Source organism: Pleurodeles waltl, chromosome 2_2 (genome assembly GCF_031143425.1).
Source record: "Pleurodeles waltl isolate 20211129_DDA chromosome 2_2, aPleWal1.hap1.20221129, whole genome shotgun sequence".
Classification (NCBI taxonomy): domain Eukaryota; kingdom Metazoa; phylum Chordata; class Amphibia; order Caudata; family Salamandridae; genus Pleurodeles; species Pleurodeles waltl.
In genome coordinates this window covers 1072576529-1072594596 of record NC_090439.1, presented here as the reverse complement: position 1 = coordinate 1072594596, position 18068 = coordinate 1072576529, and the positions used below count along the sequence as shown (strand labels likewise).

At 40.7% G+C, this 18068-nt stretch overlaps 1 protein-coding gene across 1 annotated transcript in view; it reads right to left on the bottom strand.

Annotated features, from left to right (window-relative positions):
- The window catches only part of DENND3 (DENN domain containing 3), a 372298-nt gene that overhangs the window by 320791 nt on the left and 33439 nt on the right, over positions 1–18068 (bottom strand). The window contains exon 2 of the mRNA XM_069220830.1: positions 6647–6929. Within this exon, the coding sequence (XP_069076931.1) occupies positions 6647–6929 (283 nt within the window). The remainder of the gene's footprint in view (positions 1–6646; positions 6930–18068) is intronic.

Below are 18068 nucleotides of genomic sequence, written 5' to 3'. Positions count from 1 at the left end.
GTGGATGTATTAGGAATATAGTTGAAAAACATTGGAAAATAATTGAGAAGGATTTAGATTTGGGGCCCTTGGTAGGACCCAAACCTCAGTTCTCATATAGGAAAGCACAGAGTATTAGAGGCATGGTGGTTAAAAGACATTTCACCTCAAGGAAAGATTACAATTGGTTGGAAGAAGAACAAAAGGGTTTTTCTAAGTGTAATAGTTGTAAAGCATGCAAAATAGGAAAGTCTTTGAAAAAGATAACATTTCCAAATGGACAGGTGATGGCAATTAAACATAAAATCACTTGTAACACTAAATTTGTAATCTATATTATAGAATGCCACTGTGGTCTTAAATATATTGGGAGCACAATCTGTATGCTGAAGAAAAGAATACTTGAACATATTAGAGCGATAACTCATAAAGATATCACATGTGCAACTACTAAACATGTACAGACACATATCTAATGATTGGAGAAGTTTAAGATACTATGGGATAGATCACATTCCAGACCATGAAAGAGGTGGCAACCGAATTAAAAAGTTGCGTCAATTGGAGTCTAGATATATAATTCAAATGCGAACGAAGGCCCCGTATGGGATGAATTATGATGAGGAGCTTGACATACATTTGTAATATGGAACATAAATAATTAGAGAGAAATGTTTTGTGGTGCTACAAATATTGACTCATAGGTCATTTCACAATATGCAGATCATGGAAAGAATATATGAGGACACAGGTTCAATGGTGATTTGATTGAGTAAATAATTGAATGGTGTAATTAGAAGGGTGAAGTAAACATATATATATATATATATATATATATATATATATATATGTGTGTGTACACACACCATGTGATTTGATTAAGGTACACAAGAAGGAGGTTAACATGAGAACTATGAATGTACATAGCAAGTTAGTTGGATTCCGATTTGTATACAAACATAATTTTGAGCATATTTTTGATTATTGTTGATTTAATGATTTGTCTTTATATAAAAACATTTTGCGAGTATAAAGGTAATCACCAGTGTGAGTATTGAAAAGGATGTAATGAGGTATGTTAAGATAAGCTGCTTTTTGTTTAATTGGACTATCAGTCCCAACATGCATTATTTTGGTCATAAAGGTGATTAGCTATAAATAAGATGAAAATGGATTGTAGGATTTCAGAACTTGACAAAGACCGTGTTGGTCGAAACGCGTTATTTTTTGTTCATAGTCATTTAATAAATAATTCATATACAATCCTTGGTGGAGTGCTCTACCCAACGTTTCTTTTTTCAATAATTAATTGAGGGTACGGCTTGCCCTTGGTTTGAGCACAGGTTAACAGAGCGTGGCGCCATGAACTGAGCCGCTTTGTTGATATATATATACTATATATCTGCAATATGCACAATTTGTGTTGAAACATTTCAAGAGTACACAGAAGGCCAGAGTTTCTAGATGCAATATTGTATGGTCCTAGTATACATTCTCAAAACAGGATTTATATGACTGGTTTAAAATTTAGTCAGAATGTTTTTCTGATTCTTATGTAAAGGAAAGTACTTGAATAAGAAATTTTTCATTTAATTCATCTGGATTCCCCTACAGGTACCCGGCCATCTTGAAACTTAGTCATTTTAAAAACTTAACTCTTAGATTGTTCATGTTTTCAGAGTGACTAGGCTTAGAATCATAGTCCAGTATTGATTTCAGGAGATATAATTTTCATATTGTGTGTTCTAACCTTTTTCTTACTACAGGTCTCCTTCCCAGTGGTTCCCTTCCTAATCCCCTCTTCCCCTCTTGAACTCTCTCAGTCTCTGTGATTTATCTATCAGAGTCTTGGAGCTGTTAAGTGGTGGACGTGTTGGGAACGTGCATAGACCCCGAGGATCTGGTGACTCTGACAGTCTCACACTTAAAAGTCTATATTTTCTTGATCACATAATCAATTTTTAGAAGCGCACATGAAATTATGTAAATATAACCAGGAGTTGTAGGGGTAAAGCGGCCTTCTCTTATTTGAGAAATATTCAGATTCTTTTGAAACTTGCAAACCATGCAATCAGTAAAAATGGCTTCGGTTCCATCACCCAAATACCTGTCAGACCTAGCCTTGCTGTTATTAGCCTCTTCTTGTGCTTGCCATTTCTCTAAAGCATAGCCTCTGTACCATCCTTTTGAATGGGCAACGTTTATCCTTTCACAGCCAACATTTAGTAAACTACTTTTTTTTCTTTTGATTTAGCACTTCATGGGTGTTTGTTTTCTACTTCTTTCCACGTTCCCTATTTCCTCTCTATACTGCCTGCTCACCTCTGCTACCTTCTGCAGCTCCTTGCAATATGCACTAATCCACCTCTCGCCTCCCCCACCATCCGAGTGCCCCTTACACTCATCCCTCTCTCTTGTATGCTTTCATGCCCCTCTCTCGCTCTCACATACTCGCCCTGCCTCTCATATTAGTTCACGTCAGGTCTCTGAGCACAATTTCTTTCCTGTGCCTTTCAGGCTTTCCGTCCCTCAAACCTACTCTCTGCTCCTCTTCTTGGGGTGTCTTCTGCATACACAGGCAAACCCTCTTTATCCATCAGTGGCCTGGTCTTTCTCATATGCACTTTTTGCTCCTCTGTCTGAAGTTCATTCACCACTTTGTGCACAAACTGCGTACACCCCTCTATCTTCATCTCTCTCTATTCTGTGAAGTTCTCACTCTTATCTATTTACCATGCCACAGAATTCCACTGCACAAATACATTCCACATCACACAACTCCACCCCAAACAATTCCTTAACTAACAGTTCCAATTCAACCCACATAATTCCACTCCAAACCACATACATACACTCTACACCAAACTAAAACACATGGGTAAAAGACATTGTCATTTACAACACCAATAGCTCTAACTCTCGCAAATGCAAGACCGACTGCATTGCAAATGCTTATTATGTACACTAAGAAACATCCCTTTTAAATGTTTACCTAATAAAGGTATAAAAGGCACGTATAAAAGGTGTGCTGCATCCACTATATACTGCTGACCGCTTAAGGGTGCCAGGTTGTAAGAGAAAAGACACGGCTGCTGGGGGGAAAGGAAACAAACAGCCATCACATGTTAGCCAGTAGCTGGGACAACAAATTAACTTGATTTCTCAGATTGATTAACTGAAGGTCTCAAAAGGAGCTTTAAAACAGCAACTCGAGCTAAACATTATGATGGCTTCTTATAAATAGGACTGGTACATTTCAGCAGAGTGGTTTGTACTAACACCTATACACTTACAGTTTCAGAGCAGGAGGACTGAAACTAGCTGTTCTCAACCAGTTGCAGGCACTCACGTCATTATTTTAGATCCACTTACAATCTTGCATTTGAATAAAAATCAATTATGTCAATACGTATCAAAACCACAGCTGACACCAAACAAAGCATCGTTCTAGAAAGCTCATGGCTTTCAATTGTTGGCAATACAGGACTGCATTGCCCTTTTAACCTCGATTCAAGGAAAGAAATACTTGCTGTACATCTACGATACCTGCTAAGACTGGACTGTTAAGGGCTTAGAGTGAAACAGCACAATTATGGCCCTTTTAGAGGTCTGCAATGACTGGTGGAGAGAACTACTTTCTTTTTCTTTTCTTTTTTTTACATGCATACATATCTTTAACATGGGCCTGCCCTTCAGGCTAGCAGCATGCTTTACAAAAACAACCAATACATCAAGAAACAGCTCATGATCTAGATTAGTTATACAGTCCATGTCTTATGGAGTGCATTTTGGTATGGATTATATACAGTGATCAAATATTGCCGCGCAAGTTCAATGAAGATGGCATACACCAATGGGCACTGTGAGAGCATGCACTGAATAGTCTCTAATAATTAAACACAGAATTGCAAGATGTGAATCTACCATTAAGTTGAGAAAAAGGCGAGAACTGAACAAAAGGTTACGATCCTTATATGAGGACATTCTAGCCGTTCTGAAGGAGCTATTAAATGTAGATAAAATAATTTTTATAAAGCACTCTGCATCTCTTACAATCACCAAAACAGGCATTCTAGAATGTCGGTTTGTTTGATGGGATCTGTTTGGGTTTTGAAATGTGACATAATTCATCCCTTTTTAAAGTTTGCTACACAGGATTATGCAGTTAACTCTCCCCTTCAGTTAAAGGCCCAGTTTCTATGACCATTCATCACCTTTTGGTGCCTGTGAATAAGCAAAGGAGAATTTTGACAATTATAGCTTGGCAAGTCAAGTACGTTGCGTATTGACAATTCTCCAGAATTCAATCCATGAGGCCATCATCATTGAATCACCAAACGGATACCTTGAAATCTGTCTGCATCAACATCAACAACATGAGCAAAACTGAACTGCAGACGCTAAAGAGGTAACTTGGTGTCCTTGCCTATTTGCTGGTAACATTGGTGCCACAGGATCTTTTACAGTCTAAGTTACCATCATCCCTGGCAGCACTCTATCCAGACCCAAATCTACAATGTACTCGATTGACTGGTACCAATCTTTCAGTAGCAAGGCCCCCTCAGTATTCATAGCTATAAAAAAAATGCTGGTATCTGTCAGTACCCTAAGACTGTCCATCCACATTATAAAGATCACACAAGATGCAATGTACAAACTGAAATCTTTGCAGAAGTTACTCAATTCTCTAGACCTACCACAGCGCCAGCTTTCATCTGCTTGGCCAAACTTTGGCTATGTGCCAACTCAACTAAGGAAACATGTTGCTCACCGTTCCTCAATTTTATTCTACGAACATTGTCACAGCTCCCCAACAAACCTCCGGAGTTTTGATCGATTCACTAAGAAGCATGTGATTCAAAATAAATAAATGAAATAAATTCAACATTTAATATGTTATTCAGATGAAAAACATAGCTACAATATTATAACCTGTCGCAACAAAACTTGTTTTAACCCCTTCGCTTCTGCCCCTTCCCGACCCTTATGCCAAGTCTTTTTTGGGCTGTTTAGGGTAGTTTGCGCTTAAACCCCAATGTCTTTTTTTCCACATTTGCTATCCACGCCAAATTTGCATCCTTATTTTCCAACATCCTGGGGATTCTAAAGGTACCCAGCGTTTGAGGATTCTCCTGTAGCTATCTAAGAAATGAGCCAGAATATAGCTAAATCGTATTTATGCAATAAATGCAATAACAAAATGCTGCAGAAGAAAGTGTTTCTCTTTCCTGAAAATGGCACCAACGAAAGGATTGCAGGTCTAAAATCACCATCTTCCCAGCTTTCAGGGTCAGACAGACTTGATTCAGGAACCGCCATTTTCTAACACAGTTTTCGCATTTTCCTGAGACAAAGACCATTTTCCCTTTCTCTTGTGCTTTCACTCTCCTTCCAGTTTGTGGTGGAAAAGGCTGTGAAACATATGGTGGCTCTTGGAAAGCAATGCAGTTCTAAAAACTAGGCAAAATTCTTACTTCAGCAAGGGGGTCATTTGAGTAGATCCTTTAAGGTTTTCTTCAGAATCCACTTGTTGGAATAGAAAAATATTGAAAAGTAGTAGGAAAAAAAAAGGCATTTGTGACAATATTTTTATTTGTAACTTCTCATCACAATGAATAGACGATTCAGAAAAGCTATATACCATTACATCTGCTAGACCCCGCTGGTTGAGGAGATACATAGGGTTTGTGAGTTTTCCAAGAGCGAGGTACCCAGAACAAGTAACTGAGCTGTCCCCTGCAATGGTTTTTCATTGTGTACCAGGTATAGAGCAATACATATAGTAAAATATAAATAGTGAAAAGTAGGTATCAAGGAATGATGCATTTCCGAAATGGGCACAATAAATGGAGTTTAGAAGCAGGTGTAATTTGCACTCCTCTGAATTTGTGGGTACCCATACCAGCATGTGAATTAGAGGATATTTCTCAAATTTACTTCTTTCTTACAAATTATTTTACATTTGGAAGGTGGAAATGCAGAGAATTACAACTGGAAATAACACTTGTTCTTCTAATCAGTGTTCCCCTAAGTCTTACAAGAACAATGGTATGTCACTTGTGTGGGTAGGCCTAGTGTCAATGACAGGAAACAGCTTTTTGGAACCTAACATTACAGTGCAGCTGACCAGCCTATACTTTATCAAAAACCAAAGAAAGAATTTTACATTGGACTGCATAAATGTAGTTTTGTACGTGGCACCTTTGTTGCTCTTGTTAACATAGAATATCCGAATGCTACTGCAGGGTTTCAGATAGCGGATTTAAAAACCCAGGCCATTGGCCCCACATCTGGCTCTCTCTGGCCAGTCCTTTAAGGTATAAATTACTGAAAATCCTGTATCTTCAGCTATCTTTCAGACTCGCCCCCAAACAACTGCTCTGCAGAGGTTTGTAGTACGATGTAAATATTATTTTATATATGGATGGTTATTGCACCAAACCTACAAGTGCCCAAGGGAGACTACAAGCACCGGTCGTATGAACGTGCAACTGTAATGGATTCAATGTAATTTCTTTCACAAGAAATATGGATCGTGATAACATGAAAAATAAATACATATGGTTAAAACAGTCGTACTTATTTTAAAAAAATAACGTAAAGCAGGGCCAGTGTCCCCACATGGGACTAAAAGCAATTAGCCAAAAATGAATAAACACTACCTTACCTGGAAAGCAAAGCTGGGGCAATCCAATCAGATCTATATCTTTTGGAACACTAACATCTTCTGCAGTATGATCTTTTAGGTCCTCAGATTGACTATTTACATTTTCGACTTTGGATTTCTCTTTCTTTTTCCTAAATGAACGCCGCTTCGCTGTCTTGTTGAAACTACTGTAAGTAGCTTGTTGGGGTGCAGGCTCATCCTTCACGGCAAATGGAGGAACAAAGACAGACAGAACCTCTGGATCAAGGGAATTTAGGTTTCTTAAGCCTCCCTTTTGGGCTGCCTAGAAGAGAGAAACAACAGCAGCGAGTCATTCCACTTGCAAGTGTGTGGTTATCATGAAATCTAACATTCTTAGTATCTTGAAACAAGCCTGCACCAGAAAAACATTACAATTTCCTGAATAGGATCGGTTTTCAAGATAAACAAACTAGATAAGGCTGTCTTGGAACAGGATATTCATACCAGGTTTTTATAGCGTTTTTAAGTGAGAAGCCTTAAAAGTTCAGTTCCAAGAAGCGCTATATTTACTTCAGCCAGCCAATGATGCAAGGTTATAAACCAGCAACCAACATCACAAGAAATTCACTCTTCAAGTTTACGAAAGCCGTAAAAGACATGAACTCACTCAGGCACACACTCGCCAATCATGCCCTCATAAATCTGAAGATTTCTAGGTATGCCCTGTATAAAGCGCTATCTTTCGGATTGTTTTTCTGGATTTGCTTCACTGCATTCGGTTGGAACGTGCCTTTGACTCTGCACGCCCTGGCCCCTCTAATCAGTCGGAGATCCGTTTTGGTATCTGCTCGTCTCTCGAGTTCCAGGAAGAGCATGTTTCCATCTACATTGAAGTAAACTAATGTACACTATAGCTCTATTGTTAGGTTGTTTTCCTGAAATGTTTGTTTTAACATTAAGTAAGATATCGCTCTATATCAACTGCTTGGAATGCACTACTCAGACACAACCTTTTGAGTAGCTGCCAAGTGGCACTTCCCAGCTTCAGCAGACCATGGGTTTGTAAACAACAGCATCGTGAAATCTAACTTTCACTTTTAACACTGCAGCTACAACCTCTAAATACTAGCAAGGTGCATTAGACCAAAAGGCCAGGAGAGGTTAATGGTGTCACACACGGCATGCAGTCACCTGGCAGCTGGATCTTGTTCTGCAGATGGTGTAGAAAACAAATGCAGCACTATTTGAGAATTGTACACAGAAAGGAACTCGTTAAAATCAAGTAGGTATGCTCCTCAGCAAACAAGTCAATCTGACAATCTAGCTAGCAGAATAAATAAAAGAGGTTATTAATCAAATTATGATACACCAGAAGTAATTTGGCACACTGGATACGTTTGAAATTAAACAGAAAGAGGCTGACAAAATGAGGCCATAGAGGATTACTGCTCACAGAATCAGAGTAATCTGGTAATTCTGCAATACTCTTCTAACATGGAATCATTGATAATTCCTCCAGTGGAGCAGCAGAAGTTAACTACTTTAATCTGCAGTGGTCTTTAAACAGAGGGACTGCTCCCTTGTCCCGCATGTTTAGAAACCACTTCATATCATTCAGCGCCCTTACATACTCTGCAGTTAACTAAATGGTAATCGCTGCACAGTATGAAAGGGCGTCAAGGGATATGCAGTTTTTAAACCTAGACGGACAGCTCTCTCTTCCAGCCGTGTTCACAAACCACTGTATACCCCTCTGCGACCTAACATACCCTGCAGTGATTATCTTTAAGAACTCGGCCCCTAATTAGGTCTGGCACTAACCAAAACCTTTTATTTTTATTAAAATTCTATCTATATCTATTGGCTGACTTAACTGAGTGACAGCATTCTGTTTTTTCACAAGGAGCATATCAGCACACAAAGTAGTTTTGTTCAGTGTAAAGGACTCCTGAGGTAATGTGAGCTTTTTGAGACCAAAACATGGTTGCCAATGTTGGTCTTAACGGTGAGGGCCAGCAGGTCCCACTACAAAATGTTTTTACTAAATCCATGTCAAAACTTGAAATGCATTGACTAAACCAAGATGCTGACCAATATATCAGAACTATTGGCTTTGCCAATGCTCGTTTATTTTTGTGTTTCCCATAATCTTGTTGAAACTGGTTACACTGATTTTCCATTATGAATTTTGGTGGAACTACTAACATGCATCAACACATTTTACTAAATGATGCATCAATGAAATGGTACCTACAATTTCACAGTAGATTAGCAAAACATTTTTTCTCCTAGTTGCATTTTTCCGTGAACATTATATATTAGAAGCAAGGAATCATCAATCAGGCTTTCAAGCTTCTGCAAATATTTCCATCTAATCAGAGAGCACGCTGGTAGCATTATACGCAGCCTCATATTGTTAAACTTTGCAAGTGTACACATTGATATTCTGGAACCATGGTCAGTAGTGCAGTCCGGGCTTAAACACTTCTTAGAGCGCTCTCCCTAATGATAAAGGGTTTGCAATAATGAGCCATAAATGAAAGTTCAAACACTATCAACATATGGACACAAATATTACTTTAACCTCCGACAATGCCTTTCCTAGATCCATGATGTACTGTAAACTGGCAGCCAAAGGGTTCGTGTTCCTGGGGGCTGGGCCTACTTGCCCCAAGGACAAATTAAACATAAAAACGTGTTCTCCTTGACCCCAAACAAAATGTTCTAGGTGTTGGGTTATATGAAATCCACATCCCTGAAAGACTGTCAAAGTTAACGTCAACAAATACCATTCTATAAAATTTAAAAGTGAAGCAAGAACTAGTTACAATTATTTTTTCTTTCTACAGAAATTAAAAACATTACAACACAAAACCAGACAAAAAGACCATTTGGGAAGCTACTGGATTGGTGTGAGAAGAATATAGGCTTTGGCAGGTAGTAAGTTAAAAGCATCAAATCCTATTGCTCTGAAAAAGAGTGCATTTATTTCCGTGCATTCAGGACGCACTGGCGATCACTGCTTCAGTCATTGACCCACTAGTTAGCCACAACAGCTGTTGGAGAAATTCTCCAATTTCAATCATTTTTTGTTGTTGTTTTTTTTGGTATTGACTTTTCAGAATGTTGGTATTCCAATGGAAGTAACAGTAAGGCGGGGGGGGTTGAGGGGGGTCAATGTATTCACTGTGAAACAGCTCCCACTTGCCTCACACGCTCCTAAAGTATTTGCAGTCTCCTAATATACTCCGGCCCCAGTAACCCCTCCCATTCCCATAAATGTCATCCTCCTCCTCCTTCTACCATCTTATGTCAGAAGAGACTGCATTTCTCACTTGTTGCTTTTTTACTCCACCGCTTCCACAGGACACTGCCTGCGATTTTATTCAATGCCAAAGAAGACAAGATCATGATCTTCTGTGCAATCCCTGTGAACTGAAACAAGCAGTGCCCTCAGGTGCAAATACACCATCCTGGGGTACTCATGTACTATCTTCATTAATTCTCAAGGCCCTTTAACTCCCTAACCCACCGCTTCTGTCGAGCTCATAAAACACCCCCACCTACCAGAGACTAGAGAGGACACCCCTTTGCCTGAGAAGGGTTTAAGTTAATTTCCTACTTATCTTACTATTGAAACCGTGGATTTAGTAAGGTACACTGGGCTACTCTCACAGAATGCATCAGTACAGAGTGGATGTATGTGATTTCAAAGAAAAACAAAGTCACAGAATACAGCTTCTGAGAAAGCATTTTTTCTCTAAACTGTTGAATTCAAATGTTCAATAGGGATGAAATTCGTCATTTGGTAATAACCAATTCAGGGAAGGTCTTTTTCAAGATTGCCTTTGGCATCCTTTTGTAAAGCTGAAAATGGTGGTCTACAAAGTTTGACTATATAATTTGTTCTTTCACTAACGTCCCGTCTCACTTCCGTATTTGCATCCGGTCACTGTGCAACTATTTTTCAAACTCCTGCTCTGGGCCTTCAGAACCTTCTTGCATTTTTCGCAGTGGGTTTTCCCCTGCCACACGTTCTCTCACTATCTTAACTTCCTCATCTTTTACTTCCCGACCCCTATGCTACTCTTTTCTTCCCCTTTTTTGGGAACATCATTACTTTTTACCCTTAACCGGATCTGACCCATCCGACCTTGGCACCAATGCATCTTTTTTGCTGCTTTCATAACAAAACTAGATTCCCTAAACAGGATTCACTAAAGGTTCTACATTTTCTTTCTTTAACTAAACAAATTATTGTCCTTAGTAAACTAATGTTTTTTTGTAACTATTTCGGTGTGCTTTCATTTTCACTTTGGTCAAACTATTTCTTTTTTTGTAGCTCAATTCTTTATTGGTTTTTCAAAAAGGAATAAGTAATTATCATCACTTAAATACCATCATATAATCAAAGTCCTGATGATACACAAAAGGATTAGCAAAACAATAACAGATAAAGAACAAAAAATATTTAAGTACCACATTCACATGTACATGAAATCAATCGTCTTATCAAAGATTATGAGTGTGCAAGTAAACAATAATACTTGGGTAAACACTTGACCCTAAATAGATAGGAACCTATCAACTTTTGCGGCTAAACAAATTCAGAATTGTCGTGAACCTAAAAAAGGGCACCATATATAATCAAATTGCTGCAAATGGTCATTTAATTTATAGATCATTTTCTCAAATGTATCCACATCAAACATGTCTTCATGCCACAATTTAATCGTCAGGATAACATTTGTCTTCCAGATATGTAGTATGATTATTTCAGCTAAACTAAGCGGAGGGCTGCAGAAAGCCATTTAATAGGTGTGAATGGATATGAGGGCAAGTATGAGAAGTCGTGTAAAAGTGATAAATGCTTTGTCAAGAAAAGATTAGGAGACTTTTCCATTATGTAATTCTCAATCTAAAGCCAAAATGTGCGAATGTTTGGATATTCTCACAATATATTAACTATGTCACAAACAATGAATGATACATGCCTCCAGTAAAAGTGATAAAATATTTGCTGAATCCCACCCTCTCTGTGGTATGGAACAAATAGCCCTATTCTACTCTGTCAAAAGATTTTTTTGAATCGAGAGAGAGGAGGACTTTCTCTTCAGCATTGTTTCGCCATTCTCCAGGGTTCCTGTAGTGTATTATCTTTAATGAAATCCAGAAGCATGTGTCCATCTTTATTATGAGGGGTGTCAGGTTTGCCCCGTCTGTCAATAAATGGATCAATAGTGACATTCCAGTCACTCTATAAATAATCAGGAGGACCCCAAGGACATCAGTAATCTGCTAAAATGAGATAAAAAAAGTAGGTTTAGAGTCTGTAAGAGCGTATATCGATCCCACTGTTAAAAAAAGTGTTGCAAATGCGAAGTTTAATGAAGATGCATCTCCCTTCTGAATCGCCCCATTTTTGCATTATTTTGTAGGGCTAATGTTTGTTGAAGATAATGGGAACAACGCATTTCCTTTGTTGTGTGGATTACTTAGTGGTTTTAATGGAAGTGATGCTTGCATGTATGACTTGGCCAACCCAATCTCATTTTAATTTTTCACTTTCCTGTGAGGTAAGGTGGGTTTCTTGCAATGATGTAATATCTGGTTTGTTGTGACCAATACAAGTATTTATTTATTTTTTTAACTTTTTATAGTGTGTGTCAGGCCATGTACATTCGGAGAGGCAATCTTGAATGGTTTAGTTTGAGTTGACTGCATGAGGTAGGTTAAAGTGTTAGAAGTAAACGTTAGGATGGAAGTGTATGTACATATTTAAAAGAAAATTTAGAATAGCATTGTTAGAAATGGGGTCTCTAGTAGGCAGTCGGTTTGCACCCTGCCCAAGTAGGGACCCTCACTCTAGTTAAGATAAGGGAGATACCCGCTCAGATAACCCTTGCTCACCCCCTCGGTAGCTTGGCACGAGCAGTCAGGCTTATCTCAGAAGCAATGTGTAAAGCATTTGCACATAACACACAATAATAAGTGAAAACACTACAAAAGGACACCACACCAGTTTTAGAAAAAAGCCAATATTTATCTATATAAAACAAGACCAAATACGATAAGAATACAACATACAGTGAGAAAAAAATGAATTATGCAAGATTTACTCAAAACTACAGTTCCTTGAAGTCGATAGTTCCACCTGGGGCTACCATGGCGTTGTGATCAACAAAACCAACAGTTCTGGCCGGCCGCGGCTTTGCGGCCCAGCTACGGTGTCGGGAACACCCGCAAACAGTACCTTGGATTTGCAGGGCGTCATGATCCTCGCAGTGAGCTCCAGAGGGCGGCGTCACCGACGTCGCAGTGTCGGGTCCGGAGACGGTGCAGGAGTCATCGGGACCTTGAGTTCACACACATTGCAGATCGAACTCCAGGCTGATTAAGTCAGTTGTGCCGGCGTGGATGGCGACGGGGCTGCGGTGCGAAGTGGTACGATGCAACGTGCGGTGCCCACAGGTCACGGTGCAGGCAGCGGCTCGGTGACAGCGTCCAGTGGCGTCAGTGAAACCAGGACTGCGGTGTGAAGCAGGGCATTGCGACGTGCAGTGTCCACAGGTCACGGTGCAGCCAGCTGTACGGGACGGGACGGCGCTTCGTGACCCTCACGAGCGGTGTCCACAGGCCACGGTGCAGGCAGGATGTCTGGTGATGACACAGGAGTCGATGGTGCTGGCGTCGGTGGACCGGGGCTGCGGCGCGGGATGGGACGGTGCTTTGTGTACTTCACAAGCGGTGTCCACAGGCCGCGGCCCAGGCAGCGTGTCAGCAGGAGCGGCGGCGTCGGGGACGCCCAGGCTGTAGTGTGAGCAGGCGATGCCAGAGTGCGGGGCCCACAGGTCGCAGTGTGAGCAGCGGCTCGGTGAAGTCGTCCGATGATGGCGTCGGGGAGACCAGGGTTGCGGTGCGAAGCGGGGCAATGCAACTCTGTGTGGCGTTGGCAGGTCACGGTACAGGCCAGCGGCATCATTGGCGGCGGCGCAGTGGGTTCTCCTCTTGAACAGCACAAAACACACCGTTCCCAGTGCTGCAGGTCGAGGAAACTGAAGTCTTTGGTGTCCCTGAGACTTCCAACAGGAGGCAAGCTCTACTCCAAGCCCTTGGAGAATTTTCTCAAGCAGGACACACAGAAAAGTTCACCTTTTGCACTCTTTTCGGGCAGAAGCAGCAACTGCAGGCCAGTCCAGCAAAGCAGCACAGCAAAGGGACAGTACTCCTCCTTCAGCTCTTCTCCTGGGCAGAGGTTCCTCTTGATTCCAGAAAGATTCTACCAGTCTGGGGTTTTGGGTCTTCTTATACCCAGTTCTGCCTTTGAAGTTGGCAAACTTCAAAGCAAAGTCTCAAGTGTTTGCAAGATCCTTCCTTGTCCAGGCCAGGCCCCAGACACTCACCAGGGGGTCAGAGACGGCATTGTGTGAGGGCAGACACAGTCCTTTCAGGTGGGAGTGACCACTCCTCCCCTCACCTCCCCTCCAGCACAGGTGGCTAATCAAGATATGCAGGCTACACCCCAGCCCCCTTTGAGTCACTGTCTAGAGGAGAGGTGTGAACAGCCCAACTGTCAAACTGACCCAGACAGGGAATCCACAAACAGGCAGAGTCACAGAATGGATTAAGCAAGAAAATGCTCACTTTCTAAAAGTGGCATTTTCAAACTAACAATCTAAAAGCCAACTTCACTAAAATATGTATTTTTAAATTGTGAGCTCAGAGGCCCTAAACTCCACATTTTTATTGGCTTTCAAAGAGAGTCTGCGCTTTAAGGATATTTAAAGGCAGCCCCCATGTTAACCTATTAGAAAAATAGGCCTTGCACAGTGAAAACCGAAATTGGCAGTATTTCACTGTTAGGACATATAAAACACACTAGTATATGTCCTACCTTAAACATACACTACACCCTGCCCTTCGAGCTACCTAGGGCCTAACATAGGGGTGCCTTACATGTAGTAAAAGGGAAGGTTGAGGCCTAGTAAGTGGGTACACTTGCCAAGTCGAATTGACAGTTTAAAACTGCACACACAGACACTGCAATGGCAGGTCTGAGTCATGTTTACAGGGCTACTAATGTGGGTGGCACAACCAGTGCTGCAGGCCCACTAGTAGCATTTGATTCACAGGCCCTGGGCACCTCTAGGGCACGTTACTAGGGACTTATTAGTAAATCAAATATGCCAATTATGGATAAACCAATCCACAGTACAATTTATATGGGGAGAACTTGCACTTTAGCACTGATTAGCAGTGGTTAAGTGAGCAGAGACAATAAACCAGCAAAAACAAACCTAAACCAATTGGAGGAAGAAGGCAAAAAGTTTGGAGATAACCCTGCAAAACAGGGTCATTTCCAACAAGAATACATTGATTGTTCTGTTTGAAGCTGATTTAAATTAACTTGTTTATAGTGCAGTGGATATTGTTGATGTGAAACAGTAGACTAAGTCCAGGATATTTCAATAACAGATACTTTGTAGAACACGTTATGGAAAAAATAAATATATGAATAATATACAACTGTGCGTTCAATACTGGGTGTTTAGACAATGAGGTACAATATGTTTAAACTTTTAACTGCGGGGTGCATATAGGACGGTGTGTGGCAGAGGGGAGCAATGTAATCAACCCTAAAAAGATCAAATAATACCCTGTGTATAAACTGAATTTTGAAGTATTGTTGCAAGGTTAAGATAATGGTAAGCAGGATCTAAATAGAATGTTTCATAGTAAACAAAAAGAGACAGGGAGGCACATATAATACAGTAGTTACAAAAGTACAGTCTAATAACCTTCAACTGTGTGATGCAGGGGAAGGTGAAAGAAATAAAAACAACAAACAAAAAAAAAGAAAAGAAAAAGTATATATAACAAATTTTGGGGGGAGACAGGGAAGAGAATATGATAGTGTTTATAGAAGTTGTCCATGATCATGTTTCCAATGGTGATCTTGTTTTATCTCTTTATATCAACCCCTTCCAAGTTGCGAGTCACAGTTTCCCATCTGCCACATTCGTCTAAGTCTGAAGTAGTATTACTATTCGGATCATGTGTAGTTGACGGAGAAGCAACCTTATGTTCCATCTCTGATTCGGTTTCATTCAAGTCATTTAGGAAAGTTTCCAAAAATCGCTTAGATTGAGGTATTCCTTGGTTTTTCCTTGATGTATTAGGATCATAGTTCCCAGTCCCAGGAGCCCATACTTGATCTCCCTTTTCTTTAACCTAGGACGAAGGGCTAGAAATTGCTTCCTTGCAAGATTAGTGGGGGCAGAAACGTCTGCAGAAATAATGATGTGTGTTTTGTCATAGGTGTATTGGCCAGGTTTTCTTGCTTCCGTGATGATTTGTCGCACATGCTGGTGATGTATGCAACAAGCTAGGATGTGGCGAGGTTGTGTAGTGCGCGTAGAGTTCAAGCGTATTCGATGGGCTCAAAGAAGTAAAAGGTGGGGAGAAAAATTAAGTTTCATCAATGTGGGAATTAGATTAGTAAGGAATTGCAAGATATTGTCCGTTTCCAGTTGTTTTGAAAGTCAGATAATTCTGATATTGTCACTTCTGCTGCGATCTGCCAAGTCGATTGTTTTTTGTTGGGGGTACCGAATATTTTGACTCTGTTTGGGAAGTCTGTCAAGTCGCCTTTCAACCTCTGTGAGGCGCACATCCATTGTTTGCATGCGTGACTGAAATTAATTGACTTCTGCCCCTTAGAGACTGTACTCCCAAGGTAGTCACAGTACTTACTTAATATCCAACAATTCTTTAAGTAAAGTATCACCTGCGATCGGTGGAATATCCTGAGAGTTTGACATGGTGGATAAGGGGTCTTTGGTGGCTGGGTTTGTCATTAAAGCTTCACTGTATGATGGATATCCAACATGTGTAAATTTCGACATGGGGTGAAAATAGATGGATAATGGAAATGTTCCTCCTCCTTAATTTAAGCCCAGGCCAGTAATATGGATGTAATTAGTAAGATTAGTGAGAGGATAGTTCTCATTTCAATGTGGCCGCCGGTGATAGAACAAGGAGGGGTTTTCTCCCCAAATAGAGGATGCTTCAATTGACTGTAATCTCCTGAATTCCTTTGACACTTTCCTTTTTCTCCTCTGTTTTTTTCAAAATTTCTACTTTCTTCGTCCTCACCCCATTCTTCTCTTTCCTCCCCCCCCCCTTGTCTTACCTTTTCTTCCCCCCCCCCACTTTGTTTATTTAAGGGGGGGGGGGGGGCTAGAGTCAAAAGCTCATCATTATCAAGGATCGTGCCTCTTCCCATGCCTTTCAATTGGGCTTAGTTGAATCAGGCCTCATGGAAATGCTGGGATTAAAAGAACAGGCTGTGGTTACAAATTTTGGTCAGTGCATCCTCAGGAAAACATGGGCTAACCTGAAAAATGGGTTATGGGTTCAATCAGTGCCTGGAGAATACCCGGAGCTGAGCAAAAGGGAGGTGCGTTCTTCTTTTAGCGCGTCTGTTCTTCCACGTCAGGTGGGATTATGGACAACGGTGCGTTTTGTTTGCAAGTATTTCATGGAGGAAATCCTTGGTGAGCCTGTTTCATTGTGGGATGCCAAGACGTGCCAACAGCACCTTGACCAATGCCATCCTGAAGCTCCTCTGCCGTCCGCTGTGCTTCTCGAAGCTTCTCTGCCAGTGATCAGATTCCATTGAGGCTCTCCGGGCCACTCTCCCTGGTCCTCGTGGCATGCCACACATGGATGTTTGCTTCTCCTTTCTGTGGGCGCTCTCCCATTAGAAAACAGGCTAGCTGAGGGTTCAATGAACCATCCAGAAAAGCCTTCCGGTGTCGCAGCTCGACCAAGGGTGCTGGGGAATTCAAGGAAAGGCTCAGGCCCCGTAATCTCCCTTGGAGTCTCAGCAGAGCCACCATTTCCAACGGCGTCAAGCTCCGCTCCGCTCCGCTCCCCCCCCCCCACCCCAAACTGTATTTCTATTAAATTTGCCTTTTCCACCTAATGGGTTTGCAAATATTTTGGTCCTTAGAAATGGACGTATTTTATTCTGTTTTACTATGAATTAACATGACCACTGTAGGCACAAACCGCTAGGAAAAACAACTTTAGAATGCCTCATTTTCTTATGGAGAAGGCTGACTTTAGAGGTGAACGTCTGCAGTGACAGAGCTGCAGGTACACATGTTGTAAATACAATCATTCGACCAGAAACATCAGCTTGCCAGTTTGAAAAGACAGACATGTTACCACGAAAGACAGAATTTTCACTCACAGAACCAAATGTTGTGTCATTTTCTGAAGAATAAAAGTGTTTTTCCACAAAATAAGAGATCTACATTTTTAAATTATATATATATATATATATATATATATATATATATATATATATATATATATATATTTGAGGTCCTAAGCAGCAGGCTACCAATCTAACAAACTCACAAGAATTAATTCTGCCTTTCATGCCCATTTATCA